This window comes from Oncorhynchus nerka, linkage group LG10 (genome assembly GCF_034236695.1).
Source record: "Oncorhynchus nerka isolate Pitt River linkage group LG10, Oner_Uvic_2.0, whole genome shotgun sequence".
Classification (NCBI taxonomy): domain Eukaryota; kingdom Metazoa; phylum Chordata; class Actinopteri; order Salmoniformes; family Salmonidae; genus Oncorhynchus; species Oncorhynchus nerka.
Window position 1 is genome coordinate 91264478 of NC_088405.1, and position 17598 is coordinate 91282075.

Below are 17598 nucleotides of genomic sequence, written 5' to 3' on the forward strand. Positions count from 1 at the left end.
AACCTTTGTGTAATCTCTCTTTGCCAGCGCCACCTGTCTCCTGAGGACTTCTACCGGGTGTTTAGGATGACTATGCCTGATTTTGACCGGCTGGCACTGTGGAAGAGAAACGAGCTCAAGAAACAAGTCCGACTGTTCTGAAAGGATCAGACTGTAGAAGTTCAGTATAGCAGCCTGCTGGGCTTAACGTTAGAGGGGCCTGAGTCCTCACTGAGAGCCATAATAACCCGTCTGGGTAGTCCTCGATCCATCAGGTCAGAGTCACAGCAGAACCCGAACTAAAACCAGCTTGGGTTCTAGCCATAGAAATAGAATGAGTTGTAATGATAAAGTTCTGTTGTTCCAGGACATCCTGTGGGCCAGAGACATCCAGTCAGCCTGAGTCTATACATCAATAATATATCCCTGGAGAAAGAGGAGTAACAGGCTCCTCCCCCTGAGCCATGGCTGTTTGTGGGAGAACTAGACCAGGCTAGTTCTGCCTATGCTTTCAGCATTATGTGTTTGCTTTATTAGGGGGAGTTTAACTATAGTTCAATGGCTGTCATGTCATGAGGTTATAGCAGATTTGAACCCTTTTCAGGTTGCAGGTTTGGAGAGCTCTGAGACATTATCTTTATGATCAAGCAGGAAAGAGAACACCAGCAAACTGTCCAAACAGAACGTTCTACCAGATTAACTCTGTCCTTGCTTTCTTTACTCTAAATATATTGTTTCATTCAGACTTTTATTTATTTATGTTTTACATTGAGACTAAAACGTTGTATTTGTTAATAGAGCAAGGGTCCCCCACGGAGTGAAGAGTGAAAGGCTAGATCGATGTATTGTGGTAGTACGGTTTAAGAAAATGTGTGGATCATTGTGTGTTTACTGAAAAACCAAAGTAATACAACTATATTAAGAACCAATTAGTTTGTTTGCTTGTGTTGTTTTGTTTTAGATAGCAACATGCTTAAAGAGCGACTGTCCCTAAAAAGCAACTTCTCTTTTTGAAAACAGCCTATGTGACATCGATATCATTGATTCATTGATTCAAGTGTTAAAATTGACTACAAAGTGTGAATAGGATAGTTTTGGTCATAAAGTCAGTCTCATCTAAAATCAGAGATTTGCGAGATAATAGAAAAAATGTTATGTCACGGAATGAAGGGTACCCTAACAGTTTTCCTTGAGTTGGGTTTATTTCAATGTGGTTTGACATTTGAAATCCCTATGGGGCTAGTTAAGGACCATCAGTAAATTACACAATGTACATGGAACAATCATTTAAAATATTAATAGCTCCAAATTTTAAAAGAAAAAGAAAATGTACTACTTTAAAATGAAGATAGCATGGGCAGCGCCTTTTAGGCTGTCACAGACACTATAATGGCACAAATACAAAGATGAGTCCATCTATCACTATGGCCTCTTGTTCGCACACGTATCTGCCCTCTCATTGGCTAGAATGGTCCCACCTGATCTCTCCTACTCCCACCTGCTGTCTGTCTTTGAGGACATGTATTTCCATTGTTAGAGCGGTCAATCGAGATAATGAATAGAGATATACATTAATTAGATGGAATCTGCCTGTGGAGGAAAGTGGATTGAAGGGATCGGAGACCAGAAGTCTGGATTAGAGATGAAATAGAGGAATGGATCTGAATTAGATTACAATTGAAAGGGATTGAATGAACTCTTCCTTGAACAATACCAAGGTGAGGAGGGAATGAATCGAGGTGAGAAGGAAAGGAATCGAGGTGAGACGGGAAGGAATGGAGGTGAGGGAATTTTGTGGATGTTGAAGTGGAATTGATTTGATGGAATTGTCCTGATTGGTCTATGTGGATACCAGTCCAAATGACAACCAGGGTCCTGATATAATTTGTTTTTGTTTTTGTTTCATACAGTGCGATCTAAATCAACTTAGGGGGTGAAATGATTACTGGTTGCTAAAGAATACACTATAGTGTGCATACAGTAAAACAAAACATTATCCTGTTGGGTTTTGAAGAGGTGACCCCTAGTTATCTCCTGTTGGGTTTTGAAGAGGTGACTCCTAGTTATCTCCTGTTGGGTTTTGAAGAGGTGACCCCTAGTTATCTCCTGTTGGGTTTTGAAGAGGTGACCCCTAGTTATCTCCTGTTGGGTTTTGAAGAGGTGACCCCTAGTTATCTCCTGTTGGGTTTTGAAGAGGTGACCCCTAGTTATCTCCTGTTGGGTTTTGAAGAGGTGACCCCTAGTTATCTCCTGTTGGGTTTTGAAGAGGTAACCCCTAGTTATCTCCTGTTGGGTTTTGAAGAGTTGACCCCTAGTTATCTCCTGTTGGGTTTTGAAGAGGTGACCCCTAGTTATCTCCTGTTGGGTTTTGAAGAGGTGACCCCTAGTTATCTCCTGTTGGGTTTTGAAGAGGTGACCCCTAGTTATCTCCTGTTGGGTTTTGAAGAGGTGACTCCTAGTTATCTCCTGTTGGGTTTTGAAGAGGTGACCCCTAGTTATCTCCTACTGGGTTTTGAGGTGGTGACTCCTAGTTATCCAATAGATCATACAATATTATTGGTAGCCTACATGCAAAGCTGTCCTTTTTCTTTCAGTTGTATTTGAATGGTCTGGTATGAGGTTGTGCGTCATAGGAAGAGATAGTTCTGATTGTTAGTGTATACAGCACTGCCTTTATCAGACTCATATTAGTCATACTGACTAGCAGCAGTCATTTAGTGTAAATAACTCTTACTGTCATCTTTGTAATGGCTGTTTGTTTTAAAGGTGTGTGTGTGTGTGTGTGTGTGTGTGTGTGTGTGTGTGTGTGTGAGAGTCGCAAGTTATCATAGATATTTACAATACCAACAGCAATACTGGTCAATAATGTACATATACAGTACTTCCAGAATTCACAATCTCATTTTTGAATCATATCCATTATAAAAGGTTTGGGAGACTTTTAAATGTATGTTTTCATTTTGTAACTGTACAAAGCAATCTGCATATGATTTATTTCAATGTCAGAACTACTGCTCAACAAATGATGTACATATTTGATTTAAATGAAAGCAGTCTACATGTGGATATTTGTCTGTGTTGATTGTACTAAGGTGATGTCATCGTGTGTAGCACAGTAGCCAGTTAAGATGTATTTTAAACTAGCGCTAGGACCCTGTGAGAGCGAGCAGATGAGGTAAACTCGCGTCTGTGACTGACTCATTTCTGTGTGTCACTTACGCCACACATGGGTCCACGTCGTGTAGCCTACTGCTGCGCAAACTTGTTCAAAATAAATGAACGTCAAAGAAGAAGCGGATTGGAAAACACACATGGATACCAGTAGTGTTAACTGTAAGTAACTGTCCTATTTCTAACGCAATGGCATGAAATGAATAGCGAAAACTGTTGAAGTGTTAGTCAACTATTGAAGGAAAGTTTGGACATATCTCTCTCTACCCATCTCTGTGACTGACATATCGGGGTTGATGCCTCTATTGTTGATTAATTGAGGAGTTGGATCATATCGCAGAAAAGTTCAATCGGATCATATCGCAGAAAAGTTCAATCGGATCATATCGCAGTAAAGTTAAATCGGATCATATCGCAGTAAAGTTATATCGGTGCAGACATGCTGTGTGAATTGAAGATATCGGCGTGTTTCAGGGAAGTGATGCAATCTGATGCTGACAGAGTACCTGTGGGAAGCTGCGCTGGAAGCGCGGAGTGTCTGGGTCTCTGTCTGCGCATCAGAATGCACAGAGGGAGAAATTGATTATTTATTTATTTTTATCAAAGGGCTTTGAGAGATTTTTTTTGTTTTGAAAATGACAAAAACCGTTTTTTCATACTTGGAAATAAAATGCGTTTTCAAATAGCCTACACATAATATTAAAATGTTATTTTTATTTCGATGTTTTTAACACATGTATTGTTATAATTTGAATAAGAAATGCCCAGTTTAGGAGAAAACCGTTACCTTTTTTTGCTGTGTTATTACAATGCATCCTGTGTCCACCTCTCATCCTACTCTGCATCATTGTTATGGACCTTGACCTATCAGTGTTTCCTGGTCTTCCTCTTCCTCTCTCTACCGCCTGTCCTCTGTGTTCTGCTAGTTGAAGGACAAGGATGGCTATTTATGACTGGGGTGAAAACTAACTACCTCACTCTGCATCCAGGATGTCAGTCCAGCTGCATGCCCCACACACAAACACCAGGAAAAAACACCCATTAGCCGTGTGTGTGTGTGTGTGTGTGTGTGTGTGTGTTACATGCATACTATCTCCTAAGCTACATTTAAATAAATGATTTCTGTCCCTCTTAAGGCCTCATTGACAAAATAGGCAGACGAAGCACAAAGACACGCATTCCTCAGTGACCTACATGTTGCATATCTAATGTGCTTTGCTAAGCTATGTTCTAGCTACACTACATTCCCTGGCCTGTACTGTCTTTGCACATTTGTGTTTTAGTCATTTAGTTCAGAGAACTACATTCAGTTCCCACAGTCTCTCCTCTGTACACGAGCTCAACAGAACCTGGTAGCATGAGACAGGATGGAGAGTTATGTTATGGTGGGAAGATTAGTGTTAGGACATAGACAAACACGTTATCCAGGTTCCACTTCCACACTCCATTCCTCCAGGGGGGGCAACAGCAACCTTGTCCTGGTGCTGAGCCTGTTTAATAAGCACTTCAGGTGCCGCCAATTAAGGTGATCAGTCAGAGTTCCAGCTTGGAGAGCTGTGAGGTTGCTGGTTGGTTTAGTGGCCTTTCGTTTGGTTTTGAATCTTTAGTTTGGGCATGCCTCCTTGTAGCTTCATTTTTGTACATATTGATGTTTCGTCACCATCTGAACAAATAACAATCCGCTTGGACTGGCCAACCAAGAGGTCAAGAGAGACAGAGCTGACCCTGAACCAAGAGGTCAAGAGATACAGAGCTGACCCTGAACCAAGAGGTCAAGAGAGACAGAGCTGACCCTGAACCAAGAGGTCAAGAGAGACAGAGCTGGCCCTGAACCAAGAGGTCAAGAGAGACAGAGCTGGCCCTGAACCAAGAGGTCAAGAGAGACAGAGCTGGCCCTGAACCAAGAGGTCAAGAGAGACAGAGCTGGCCCTGAACCAAGAGGTCAAGAGAGACAGAGCTGGCCCTGAACTAAGGTAGGGATGGGAGAGACAGAGCTGGCCCTGAACCAAGAGGTCAAGAGAGACAGAGCTGGCCCTGAACCAAGGTAGGGCTGGGAGAGACAGAGCTGGCCCTGAACCAAGGTAGGGATGGGAGAGACAGAGCTGGCCCTGAACCAAGGTAGGGATGGGAGAGACAGAGTTGGCCCTGAACCAAGGTAGGGATGGGAGAGACAGAGCTGGCCCTGAACCAAGATAGGGTTGGGAGAGACAGGGCTGGCCCTGAACCAAGGTAGGGCTGGGAGAGACAGAGCTGGCCCTGAACCAAGGTAGGGTTGGGAGAGACAGGGCTGGCCCTGAACCAATGTTGTGGTCTCCCTTGGCACATGCACATTCAACACATACGCTGATTTCTCACAGAAATGCACACATTCATTCAGGTTACTGACCCTAGAACCCAAAGACGAAGAGTGTAAAAAATATATATATATATATATATATATCAGTAGGCTAGTTAGGTTTCGTTACCGGTTAGTACCTCCCTACCTGTGGGACACTTTAGAGGAGAAGTCTTTGCGGGTGTTGGCTAGGAATATGACTCATTCAAGACTTCAGAACATTATTCTTGTTCTCCTTGCTATATTTTACAACCTGCTCTGAGCTCAAAGACTTATTGTTCCTCTTTGGAAGACATTTAGAGAGGTGCAGTCATTAACATACGGAAAACATGAATAACTAAACAATCACTCCCACCATATGTCCCATGACAATAAATATGTGATTCATGTTATCCGTGTGTGGATTTGGTCCAAATCAAAGAAGCTTGACACAAAGATCTCCAACTACACACTGAGAGAAGTGCACATTCACTTGGGGAACGTCAATACATATTCATGTAAAAACACATCAAAGCAGAGCTGTGTTTAACTTGGATGTAAAAGTGGACGAGATGTCTGACAGGATGAGGGCTTTTGGGTAAACATTTTATAGTGCTTGTTGATTTAGTCATGTATACCGAGTGTGATCTGCTCTGTGGGGTATGAAAAGATACCATTTTCAAACATCAGTATAGGATTCTGTGGTTTATGGAAAGGTCTTTCCTTCTGATCTGCTGAATGAGTAGAATTTCTTCCTATGACAATCACAGTGGTCCTGCCCCCCCCCCCCCCCCCCCCAACCACGTGGCCTGACTAGAGAAAAAGGCCTCCTACTTATAGAATATACACCAAACGTCAGTGCACGGGGTAGGTGAATTCTGAGTTGTACAGTATTTTGGTGGATATGGTGGAGGAGACATTGAGTGGGTCTGGATTAAGACCCTTCTCCAAGCCCTGTACATGACACACTCCTATAAATACCCTGTGACGCAGAGACAAAGCCCCCAGTCTTCTGCTGCTCATAAGGCCTGATGGGTCACACAGGCCTAACACTGTCTGTCTCACGCACTGGAATGCCTGCTGAGACCAGACTGACCAACAGCATCTCTCTCCTTCTCACTCACACACATACAGTTGAACTCGGAAGTTTACATACGCTTAGGTTGGAGTCATTAAAACTCGTTTTTCAACCACTCCACAAATTTCTTGTTAACAAACTATAGTTTTGGCAAGTCGGTTAGGACATCTACTTTGTGCATGACACAAGTCATTTTTCCAACAATTGTTCACAATTGTTATTTCACTTATAATTCCCTGTATCACAATTCCAGTGGTTCAGAAGTTTACATACACTAAATTGACTGTGCCTTTAAACAGCTTGGAAAATCCCAGAAAATTATGTCATGGCTTGACATCATTTGAGTCAATTGAAGGTGTACCTGTGGATGTATTTCAAGGCCTACCATGGGGAAATCAGCCAAGACCTCAGAAAACAAATTGTAGACCTCCACAAGTCTGGTTCATCCTTGGGAGCAATTTCCAAATGCCTGAAGGTACCATATTCATCTGTACAAACAATAGTACGCAAGTATAAACACCATGGGACCACACAGCCATCATACCGCCAAGGAAGGAGACGCGTTCTGACTCCTAGAGATGAGCGTACTTTAATGCGAAAAGTGCAAATCCCAGAACAACAGCAAAGGACCTTGTGAAGATGCTGGAGGAAACGGGTACAAAAGTATCTATATCCACAGTAAAACAAGTCCTATATCGACATAACCTGAATGGCCGCTCAGCAAGGAAGAAGTACGGTTTGCAACTGTACTTTTTGGAGAAATGTCCTCTGGTCTGATGAAACAAAAATAGAACTGTTTGGCCATAATGACCATCATTATGTTTGGAGGAAAAAGGGGGAGGCTTGCAAGCTGAAGAACACCATCCCAATCGTGAAGCACGCGGGTGGCAGCATCATGTTGTGGGGGTGCTTTGCTGCAGGAGGGACTGGTGCACTTCACAAAATAGATGGCATCATGAGGCAGGACAATTATGTGGATGTATTGAAGCAACATCTCAAGACATCAGTCAGGAAGTTAAAGCTTGGTTGCAAATGGGTCTTCCAGATGGACAATGACCACAAGCATACTTCCAAAGTTGTGGCAAAATGGCAAGTCAAGGTATTGGAGTGGCCATCACATAGCCCTGACCTCAAGCCTATGGAACTGAAAAAGTGTGTGCGAGCAACAACAATTTAACAATTTAAAGGCAATGCTACCAAATACTAATAGAGTGTATGTAAACTTCTGACCCACTGGGAATGTGATGAAAGAAATAAAAGCTGAAATAAATCATTCTCTCTACTATTATTCTGACATTTCACATTCTTTTTTTGTTCAATTTAAAGTTTTATTAAGTTTTCTTGTTTTTCAAATCAACCAACAATACCCATACATACATAACATACCCATACATACATACATACGCACACGTACTCAAAAATAAAAAATTTAAATAAAAACACAAAAAAACATATCACTTGCAGCAGCACTATCAAGGTTCTTATCAGCTATTTCAAGCATTCGCTGAGACGACGGGCCAATAATTCTGGGCATTAAGAAGATAGATACACGGGGTCATATCAAACTGTACCTCTAGTATTTTCTGTGCAGCAGTATGTATAGATTGCCAGAATCTGGCAATCTCTCTACAGCTCCAAAATACATGCATATAGGTTCCACTTTCAGAGGTACATCTTTTGCAGTTAGGAGACATATCTGTTTTCATTCTATGGAGTCTCAAAGGAGTATAATAAAATTTGTACAAACATTTGTAATTAGATTCTTTCATTTTTACATTAGTAGAGGTGCAGTATACCCTGTCGCAAACCTCCGCCCAACCTTTTCCCAGATTATTTTCAAAGGAGTAAAGGAGGAGCCTCCTTTCTCAGAAAGGAGTCTATAGATGTAAGATATTTTGCCTTTAATGGATTGTGCTGTGACAAGAAGGGTTTCAACTTCATTCAACTGAGTTTTAAACCTCCTCTTGGAGGTAAATGAGGATGTCTAATTTGAAGATATATATTTTTTTAATGGATCTTGGCACATCGAATTCACTGCAGAGCTCTTGAAAGGATTTCAGTGTAGTGGTTTTCTGATGAAATAGGTCTGAAAAGGTCCTGATTCCTAGAGTATGCCAAAGATTAAAGTTGGCATCCCTCAGGGCTTTTGGCAAGTCTGGGTTGCCTACTATAGGCGAGTGAGAACATATTTGGGAGGAAATGCCCAGGTATTTCTTACAGTCCCTCCACGCTAGTAGGGTGCTGTAAATCACAAAGGTTTTGGCTATGTTGCCCACTTCACTAAAGTTATTAATTAATATAATTGAGCTTAAGGGCAATGAACCACAGGATTGGGCTTCTATCTGAATCCACGTTGACTCTTGTCTGTTTGTGATCCATGTTAGCATGTTGCGGATTTGGGCAGACCAGTAGTACAATTGAAGGGAGGGAAGGGCAAGACCACCCTTAGATTCAGGTTTCAATAGAGTGGAAAACTTGATCCTAGGTTTTTTTATTGCCCCATATAAATTTGGTGATGCTTTGGTTAGTTGTTTTGAAGAAGGAAACTGGGAGATGGCATGGGAGCATCTGAAATAAGTAGTTCAGTCTAGGGAGGACGTTCATACGGATGACATGAATTCTTCCTACTAAGCTAATTGGGAGGGAGATCCAGGTTTGGAGATCGTTCTTGATTCGATCCAGGAGTGGAAGATAATTTTCCTTAAAAGGGCTATTCAGATCTGGTGTTATGAAGATCCCGAGGTATTGAAATCCCTGTGTTTTCCATTGGAAAGGACAAAGTGTCTTCATAGAGCTGGTGAGTGTAATATTGAGAGGGCAGACAGTGGATTTGTTAAAATTGATCTTATAACCTGAGAACTTGCCATACTGGGCAATTGTGTCTAAAATGAGAGGGAGGGATTTCTCAGGGTTGGATATGTAGAGCAAGACATCATCCGCGGGACTTAGGTGGCATGGAGGTAATTGCCTCCAGGATCTCCTCAGGAGTGAAGGGGAGTTGAGATCTTCTTGGTCGGTCTCTGATAGTTTAGGTAGCGAGATTCCCTCTAGGAAAGAGTGGAGTTCTGCCTCCGTGTGTTTTCTCTCAGAGGTATATAGTTTGCAGTAAAAATCATGAAAAGTTAAATTGATCTTTTTTGGGTCATATGTGACCTCGTCCTCTGCTGTTCGGATAGCCGTGATTGGACGCTCTGACTGCTCCTTTTTTAATTGTTAAGCAAGCAATCTACTGGGCCTATTGCGGCAGCGTAGCCTAGTGGTTAGAGCGTTGGACTAGTAACCGGAAGGTTGCGAGTTCAAACCCCCGAGCTGACAAGGTACAAATCTGTCGTTCTGCCCCTGAACAGGCAGTTAACCCACTGTTCCCAGGCCGTCGTTGAAAATAAGAATGTGTTCTTAACTGACTTGCCTGGTTAAATAAAGGTAAAATTAAAAAATTAAATACTCATGGTATTTCTGTTTAGTAAAGAAAACCTTTTTTTTTTATCTCCTGAGTGTAGTCCAAATTCAGTTTGGCTTTGGCTGCTTTAAGATGACTCCAGGAGGTGCTGTCTGGGGATTGTTTATGTATTCTTTCACAGCATTCCAGCTCCCTCTCAAGATCTAGCCTGTGTGCTTCCATTGCTTTTTTCTTAGAGGAAGCATATGCGATTAGATGACCTCTTAGTGTGGCTTTAGCAGCGTCCCACATTGTGGCCGGAGAAACAGGAGAATCTTTGTTGTCTTGTGTGTAGTTGTCTATCCATGTAGTTACCAATGTATGGAACGCTTCGTTTGATAGCATGGAGGTGTTGTATTTCCAGCTCTTTGACCTCGGGATGTTTTTGCAGAGGTCAAAGCGGAGGTGGACAAAGGCGTGATCTGAAAGTGCTATGGGTCCGATTGTACATATGGCTGAATTTATTAAACTCTTTGGGATAAAAATGTAATCTATACGGGAGTAGGTGTTATGGACATTAGAGTAGTATATATAGTCCATAGATGAGCTATTAGTCTCTCTCCAGATATCTATCAGTCCCATCTCTTTAGTAAGAGAGTTCAACATCTTTGCAGATCTAGGATTTGTGGTGGGGACTTGAGATGATTTGTCTAGGGTTGGGTTAAGGATACAATTAAAATCTCCGGCCACCACGCCAAAGGAGACACAATGCTCATTGAACAGGGTTATCATTTTTTACATGAAGGCAGGAGTATCTGTGTTAGGGGCGTATATGTTTAAGATAGTAATTGGTTGACCATATAGTGACCCAGTTATCAAAATAAATCTCCCCTCCGGATCAGATATGTTTTTGTCAATTATGAATGGAACATTTTTATGGATAAGTATGGCTGTGCCTCTACTGTTTGTTTTGAAAGATGAGAAATACACCTGTCCCACCCAAGCTCTGCGGAGTTTGGCATGTTCAGCATCACAGAGGTGTGTCTCTTGTAATAGCGCAATGTCTGCTTTTTCCTTTTTTAGAGCACATAGTATCTTTTTCCGTTTTATTGCATGCCCTAGACCATGGCAGTTCCATGTCAATAGATTTAAGGTACTAGTCATCGTCATCAAACAGTAATCGAACTTTAGTGCAAGTCATCGCTGGGTAAAAGTGGATAGTAGTTACAGCTGCGTTCACATAAAAGGAAAATAAATGGTGTACTTAAAATAATCATCTCTGAACACCCCAGCCGAGTTCCCAAACAACTCGACACATCCCGTTGGATCTATTACCCCCCGCTCAGTCTCAATTCTGTGTTCCGAATAAAACAGAAACCGGGAACAGTTAGCAACGCACAACGTCTCCCTCTCCCCACCAAAGAAATGCCTCATCCTCTCCACCCCGCATTGAGTAAATGACACAGTTGCCCTCGTCCAGACCACAGTAAAAGAAGGAGAAAAATCAAATCAATAGCCCAGCCTACATATACCTCCCCCAAGGGACATAGGGAACCCCAAGTAAAAATAGCAACAGGGAAATAAAAGTAGGCTGAAACATTAGTAGGCCTAGGTTAGGCTATACAGCCCATCCCTCTCAGCTAAAGGAAAATAAATATAAATTGGATGGCTATAATGACATTTAGCGGGTGGGTCTCTGGATATCGGCTATATGTTGTCTTACCTCCTTTAGTAATGGCATTAATCGCATTTAGTCATTGGTCTGTTTCTCATTGACCAGGATTGTCTTTCAAAAAACGTTTGGCCTCTTCGGGAGTTTTGAAGTGTCGCAAGGCTCCTTGGTGAAGAATCCTGAGCTCGTTTGGGTATTTGAATCCCCTGAAGATGCCTCAGTCAATGGAGTATTTCTTCACTTCGTCAAACTCTCGGCGCTTTCGGCGTATTCCAGCTGACAGGTCCTGGTGTAAAGCGAGTTTGGCGTTTCCCACTGTGACGGTGTTGTTTTTCGCCGCCTGTAGGACTCGTTCCTTGTCGGTGAATCTCAGGAAACGTATGGTGATTGGACGCGGTGGTTGTCTGGCTGCTGGTGGGGGCCTCAGTGCTCGGTGAGCTCTCTCGAGTTCTATGGGCCTGTCGTTGGACAGGTGGAGCCACTCGGGAAGTTTGTCTTGCAGGTAGCGGATCAGTGGCATGTTTCCCTCCTCTTTTTCGCCCAGATTGAATAGAACACAATTATTCCTTCACCCCTGTTTTCCAGGTCCTCTGTTTTCTCTTCCAGATGCTCGATTTTTCTTTTTAGCATATGCTCATGTTTCCATGGAATCGGTCAATAAGTTTTCCATGGATAGGATTTGCCCCTCTGCCTCGTCCAGGCGCCCCGCGTTTATGGTTATCTTGTTGTTGATGTCAGGCAAAGCGTTTTCCAGGATTGTCACCTTGACCCCTATCGCACTGAGTTGAGAGTTAATGGCATCTAATTTGGTGTTTAGTTCTGTACGTTGGGATCTCAACTCAGAAAGGATGTCTTCGACAGAGTGCGAGGTTGGCATTCGTTTTTTATTTATTTTATTTCACCTTTATTTAACCAGGTAGGCTAGTTGAGAACAAGTTCTCATTTGCAACTGCGACCTGGCCAAGATAAAGCATAGCAGTGTGAACAGACAACACAGAGTTACACATGGAATAAACAATTAACAAGTCAATAACACAGTAGAAAGAAAAAAAGGGGGGGGGGGTCTATATACAATGTGTGCAAAAGGCATGAGGTAGGTGAATAATTACAATTTTGCAGATTAACACTGGAGTGATAAATGATCAGATGGTCATGTACAGGTAGAGATATTGGTGTGGGAGGGGAGGAGCGGGTTCTCTTGCTCCTGGCTAATGGCGCTAGTTTTTTCTGAAGCTAGCTTCTAATTGGAGGCTTTTTCCGTCGCTAATGCTCGAGTCCGGGTAAAAATGTCACCTGTAGTGTCGCCTTTTGTAGCTGCCATGACTTTTTCTTACTAAAGCTAAATAAATTTGAACTTGGAGTGGAGGTAAGATTAGGAATTGGAAACTACTTGTGCGGAGCTCTTAGTTCATGCGGCCATCTCGTTCAAGGGTCACGTGATCCCGACATTTCACATTCTTAAAATAAAGTGGTGATCCTAACTGGCCTAAGACAGGGAATTTTTACTAGGATTAAATGTCAGGAATTGTGAAAACTGAGTTTAAATGTATTTGGCAAAGGTGTATGTAAACTTCCGACTTCAACTACATATATATATATGTGTGTGTATATATATACATACATACACATGTGTTACGACAGAGTGAAATCAGACTTATGTTGATTATGAATAGGGATGTAAGAGCTGAAATGGTCTTTGTCTGAGAGTGGCCCGCCACAGTTTGACTCCGGGGCCTGTTGAGTGGAAATCAAAGCTGCCCGTCTAAAGGGGCACTCTGTGTGCTGCCCCCAAGGTCAGGGCCCTAGCAGGGGAGGCTGAGAGACTGACTGGGCTGTGATTTTACTATGGTCGTAGATGGGAGTTGAGCTGAACTGACCTTTCTCTAACCTCGGAATGTCACGGATAGCCAAGGTCATAGAATAACGATAAAAGACAGAGCTGTTAGAGAGAGAGAGGTTTTATGAGTTATTTGAACTCCCTCCAACTCTCTCAAAATGCCCCAGAAAAGCCATTTCACAACCATCCCGAAGAGCAGTTTGGGTTGTTTTTCTGTAACTATGACTCCCATGATGGCCTGACCTAGGTCTCATTACTGGGTCTTCAGTCAAGGAGTCTGTACACAACACCAACACAGACAAGAAACATGTGCACACACAAACTCTTGTATCTCTTCAATACTCAGGCAGAAAGGTCTAAAACAAGTTTTGTGAGGGAAAAGCGGGGAGCGAGTATTAGGACAATTATTCTCTCTTGGGGTCAGTCTGACCCTCCAGACAGAGGAGGTCCGGTAGTTTCTATCATGTCTGAGCCTCCAGACAGAGGAGGTCCGGGGCTGGCCTCTGCAGAGCATTGTCATCAATTTCCTGTTGATGTGCAGCTTGTGTTCTCCTCTAAATAAACAGTTCCGTGTTGAAATATTGGCAGAGCAGCATCCTGAATGAAACTGAGACATTCACAATAACCACGCAGAAGGTAAAAAGAGTCTATGGTGTGTTTATCTTGTCATGTGGCGTCTTGACAATGTGGGTGTGGCCAAAGTACATTTTTAGTAGACTCCCTGATGACATAAAGTCCCACTGACCAGTTGAAATCTAGACCTCCTCTGGGAGATGGATGTTCTCAGGCGGTATCTCTGGAACTTGTCTTTATAATGCATGGAGGAATGGACTCAACAGACTCGAGCCACGTCTGTCCTCACTGCCTTTGATTTCCTGAAGTGCTGTGGAATCATTGCTATGTAATGACAATGTCATCCTCCTAGACTCTGTCCTTCCCTTCCCTCTCAGTGCTGTGGCCTGTTGTCTCTCTCAGATCTGTGATTGACCCAGTCCAACTTTTTGTTGTCATCAGAATTGAATTTCACCCTCCCTCCCATGTGGTCTCCATATGACCAGGCTCTGGGTGCACAAAGGCCCTCTCTATGAGTCATTCCTCAGCCCTCGGTGAGTGTGATGAACAGCAAGCCTCTCGCCACAACAGCTGATGTGCATCTTCAGCGAGAGCCTGTCCTTGGCCGTGCACTGCCCCGTAGGGAGGACATGGCAGGTCAAACCAGACCACATAGCTTTCTCTCCTCCTAGACTACAGACCATTTGTTGTGTGCAGAGAATGTCTCACTAAGCTCTGGTCTGGAGAGCCTACCACTGGACAGAAAGTAAATATAGAGTAATGTGATACCATTTAAGACTCAGAGATCAGCAGATCTTTTATACGATGCGGAGGTCAAATAATGTGAAAGGATGAAGGCAGTGGATGGTGACGATGAAGTGAATTTGGGATGTTGTAGTAACGAGATTACAGGAACAGGAAGCAGAAGGTTGGGGTTGATAGAAGCTGCTGTCGTCAGCCTAGACGGGGAAACCACAGCTGCAGGACATATCCTTTTACCCATAATGCCAATGGATGCCTCTGGACCGCACAGCTGCGTCCCTACGCCCCTGCACATATCAGCCGCCGTGTGTGTTTTGAGTGAATGTTTTGTTGTTTTTTGTTCTAGTTTGTAACATTGCATTGTCCCTCTTTCTTCAAGAGTATTGTCATTGTCTAATTGTGTCCCTTGTCTGGACAATGGTGTATTGTTAGGGTGCGGAAAGGCTGAGTGCAAAGAGCTTGAATGAAGGTTCAGGACAAACTCTCCTCTCTGTAGGATGGATCTGTTTTAGTGGAGACATTACTGTTGTGACCTGTTGGAGCTGTCTACATTGGCTCTGTTACCACCCATATGTATGTTATAGTAACATCAGACAGCCTCTAAGGGTTGGATTTCATCTGTATCGCGGAAGAGCCGTGTTAAAATTGAAAGGTAAATTACGATTGCGCGACACATGCAGCGTTTACCCTGAATGCAGTCTCCGCGAACGCCGGAACATTGCCTTTACGATTCAACGGAGCTACAACGCGGGTCTTCCGTGATACTTCTGCGATAAGGATTGACTCCAGCCCTAAGAGGCTGTCGGATGTTAATGGTAGCGTGAGTGCTTGTAAGTTTGCTGATTTGTCTTGTACTGTAAGCCAGCTCTGACTATACTGGAATAGCTCTCAGGCGTGGGGAGGGAAAGGAGAGAGTACATGTCAAATTTTATGATCTAAGCTGACAGCTCTGTGATCTGAGAGTGTTGACAGTTGGCAGGCGAGGCTTTGTTGACCTGAACTCAGAACTACGGCAGAGGTCATAGTGTTCAATCACACTGTGTGGGTGTGGCTGCAGGGGAACGTCACTAGAGGCCTCTCTGAGCACTGTGACTCAACTAAAGGGCAAATTCACAGAAATGGAATTGCGCTGAGACTCAGATTTTTCCAACAAACATGGATTTCAAAGTATAACAAACCATACAAACTCTATGCACAAGGAATTATTTTAACAATTTACACGGAATATTTGACACAAAAACACTTACTGGAAGAACTGTGCAGACACAGCGTTTCATGAAACTCCCGACGTTGCTTCCAGAGGCAGTTTGGAAGTCAGTAGTGAGTGTTGCAACAGAGGACAGACGTGCCTCAGCACTCAGTGGTCCTGTTCTGTGAGCTTGTGAGGCCTACCAATTCGCGGCTGAGCCGTTGTTTCTCCTAGACGTTTCCACTTCACATTAACAGCACTTACAATTGACCGGGGCAGTTGGAAGTCACTAAGATAGCACCTCAGTAAGGCCATTCTACTGCTAATTTTAGTCTATGGCGATGCATGGCTGTGTGCTCGATATTATACACCTGTCAGCAACGGGTGTGGCTGAAATATCAGAATCCACTCATTTGAAGTGTTTGAGTGTCCATATATCTCACACACAGTGCACACAGTACACACAGTACACACAGTACACACAGTGCACACAGTACACACAGTACACGCAGTACACGCAGTGCACACAGTACACACAGTGCACACAGTACACACAGTACACACAGTGCACACAGTACACACAGTACACACAGTACACACAAGTACACACAGTACACACAGTGCACACAGTACACACAGTGCACACAGTGCACACAGTACACACAGTGCACACAGTACACGCAGTGCACGCAGTACACGCAGTGCACGCAGTACACGCAGTACACGCAGTGCACGCAGTACACGCAGTACACGCAGTACACGCAGTGCACACAGTACACGCAGTACACGCAGTGCACGCAGTGCACGCAGTGCACGCAGTGCACGCAGTACACGCAGTACACGCAGTGCACACAGTACACGCAGTGCACACAGTACACACAGTGCACACAGTACACACAGTGCACACAGTACACGCAGTGCACGCAGTGCACGCAGTACACGCAGTGCACGCAGTACACGCAGTACACGCAGTGCACAGTGCACACAGTACACACAGAACACACAGTACACACAGTACACACAGTACATTCAGAAAGTGTAAATCCACTTCACTTACTGTAGTTCAATAATAGATTAAAATACATTATTCCAAAGTCAATGTGTCATGTCATAGCTGACACCCCATTCTTTCTGCAGACATCTTTCAATCTTAATTTGGCGTAGATACTTTTGTCGTTGTTGCTCCTATAATTTTTTTTTGTACATGCATACATACATTGTGCATTCGGAAAGTATTCAGACCCCTTGACTGTTTCTACACACAATACCCCATAATGACATCACAATACCCCATAATGACATCACAATACCCCATAATGACAAAGCAAAAACAGGTATTTAGAAATGTTTGCAAAGATGTTTACATAAGAATTCAGATCGTTTACTCAGCACTTTGTTGAAGCACCTTTGGCAGTGATTACAGCCTCAAGTCATCTTGGGTATGACCCTACAAGCTTGGCAAACCTGTGTTTGGGGAGTTTCTCCCATTCTTCTCTGTAGATCCTCTCAAGCTCTGTCAGGTTGGATGGGGACTGTTGCTGCACAGCTATTTTCAGCTCTCTCCAGAAATGTTCGATCGGGTACAAGTCCGGGCTCTGGCTGGGCCACTCAAGGACATTCAGAGACTTGTCCCGAAGCCACTCCTGCTTTGTCTTGGCTGTGTGC

General features: G+C 43.4%; 1 protein-coding gene and 1 pseudogene across 2 annotated transcripts in view; both read left to right on the forward strand.

The window, feature by feature from the left end:
* The window catches only part of LOC115117996 (actin-binding LIM protein 3-like), a 183982-nt pseudogene extending 180939 nt beyond the window's left edge, over positions 1 to 3043 (forward strand).
* A 132-nt stretch (positions 3044 to 3175) lies between these two features.
* Positions 3176 to 17598, forward strand: part of afap1l1b (actin filament associated protein 1-like 1b) — a 43631-nt gene continuing 29208 nt past the window's right edge. The window contains exon 1 of one of the 2 annotated variants that reach the window (XM_029646519.2): positions 3176 to 3312. In XM_029646519.2, coding sequence (XP_029502379.1) covers positions 3255 to 3312 — 58 coding nt within the window. In that variant the 5' untranslated portion in view covers positions 3176 to 3254. Of the gene's footprint in view, positions 3313 to 4841; positions 5124 to 17598 lie in introns of those variants that run through there. The other variant, XM_029646521.2, reaches the window with a different exon arrangement.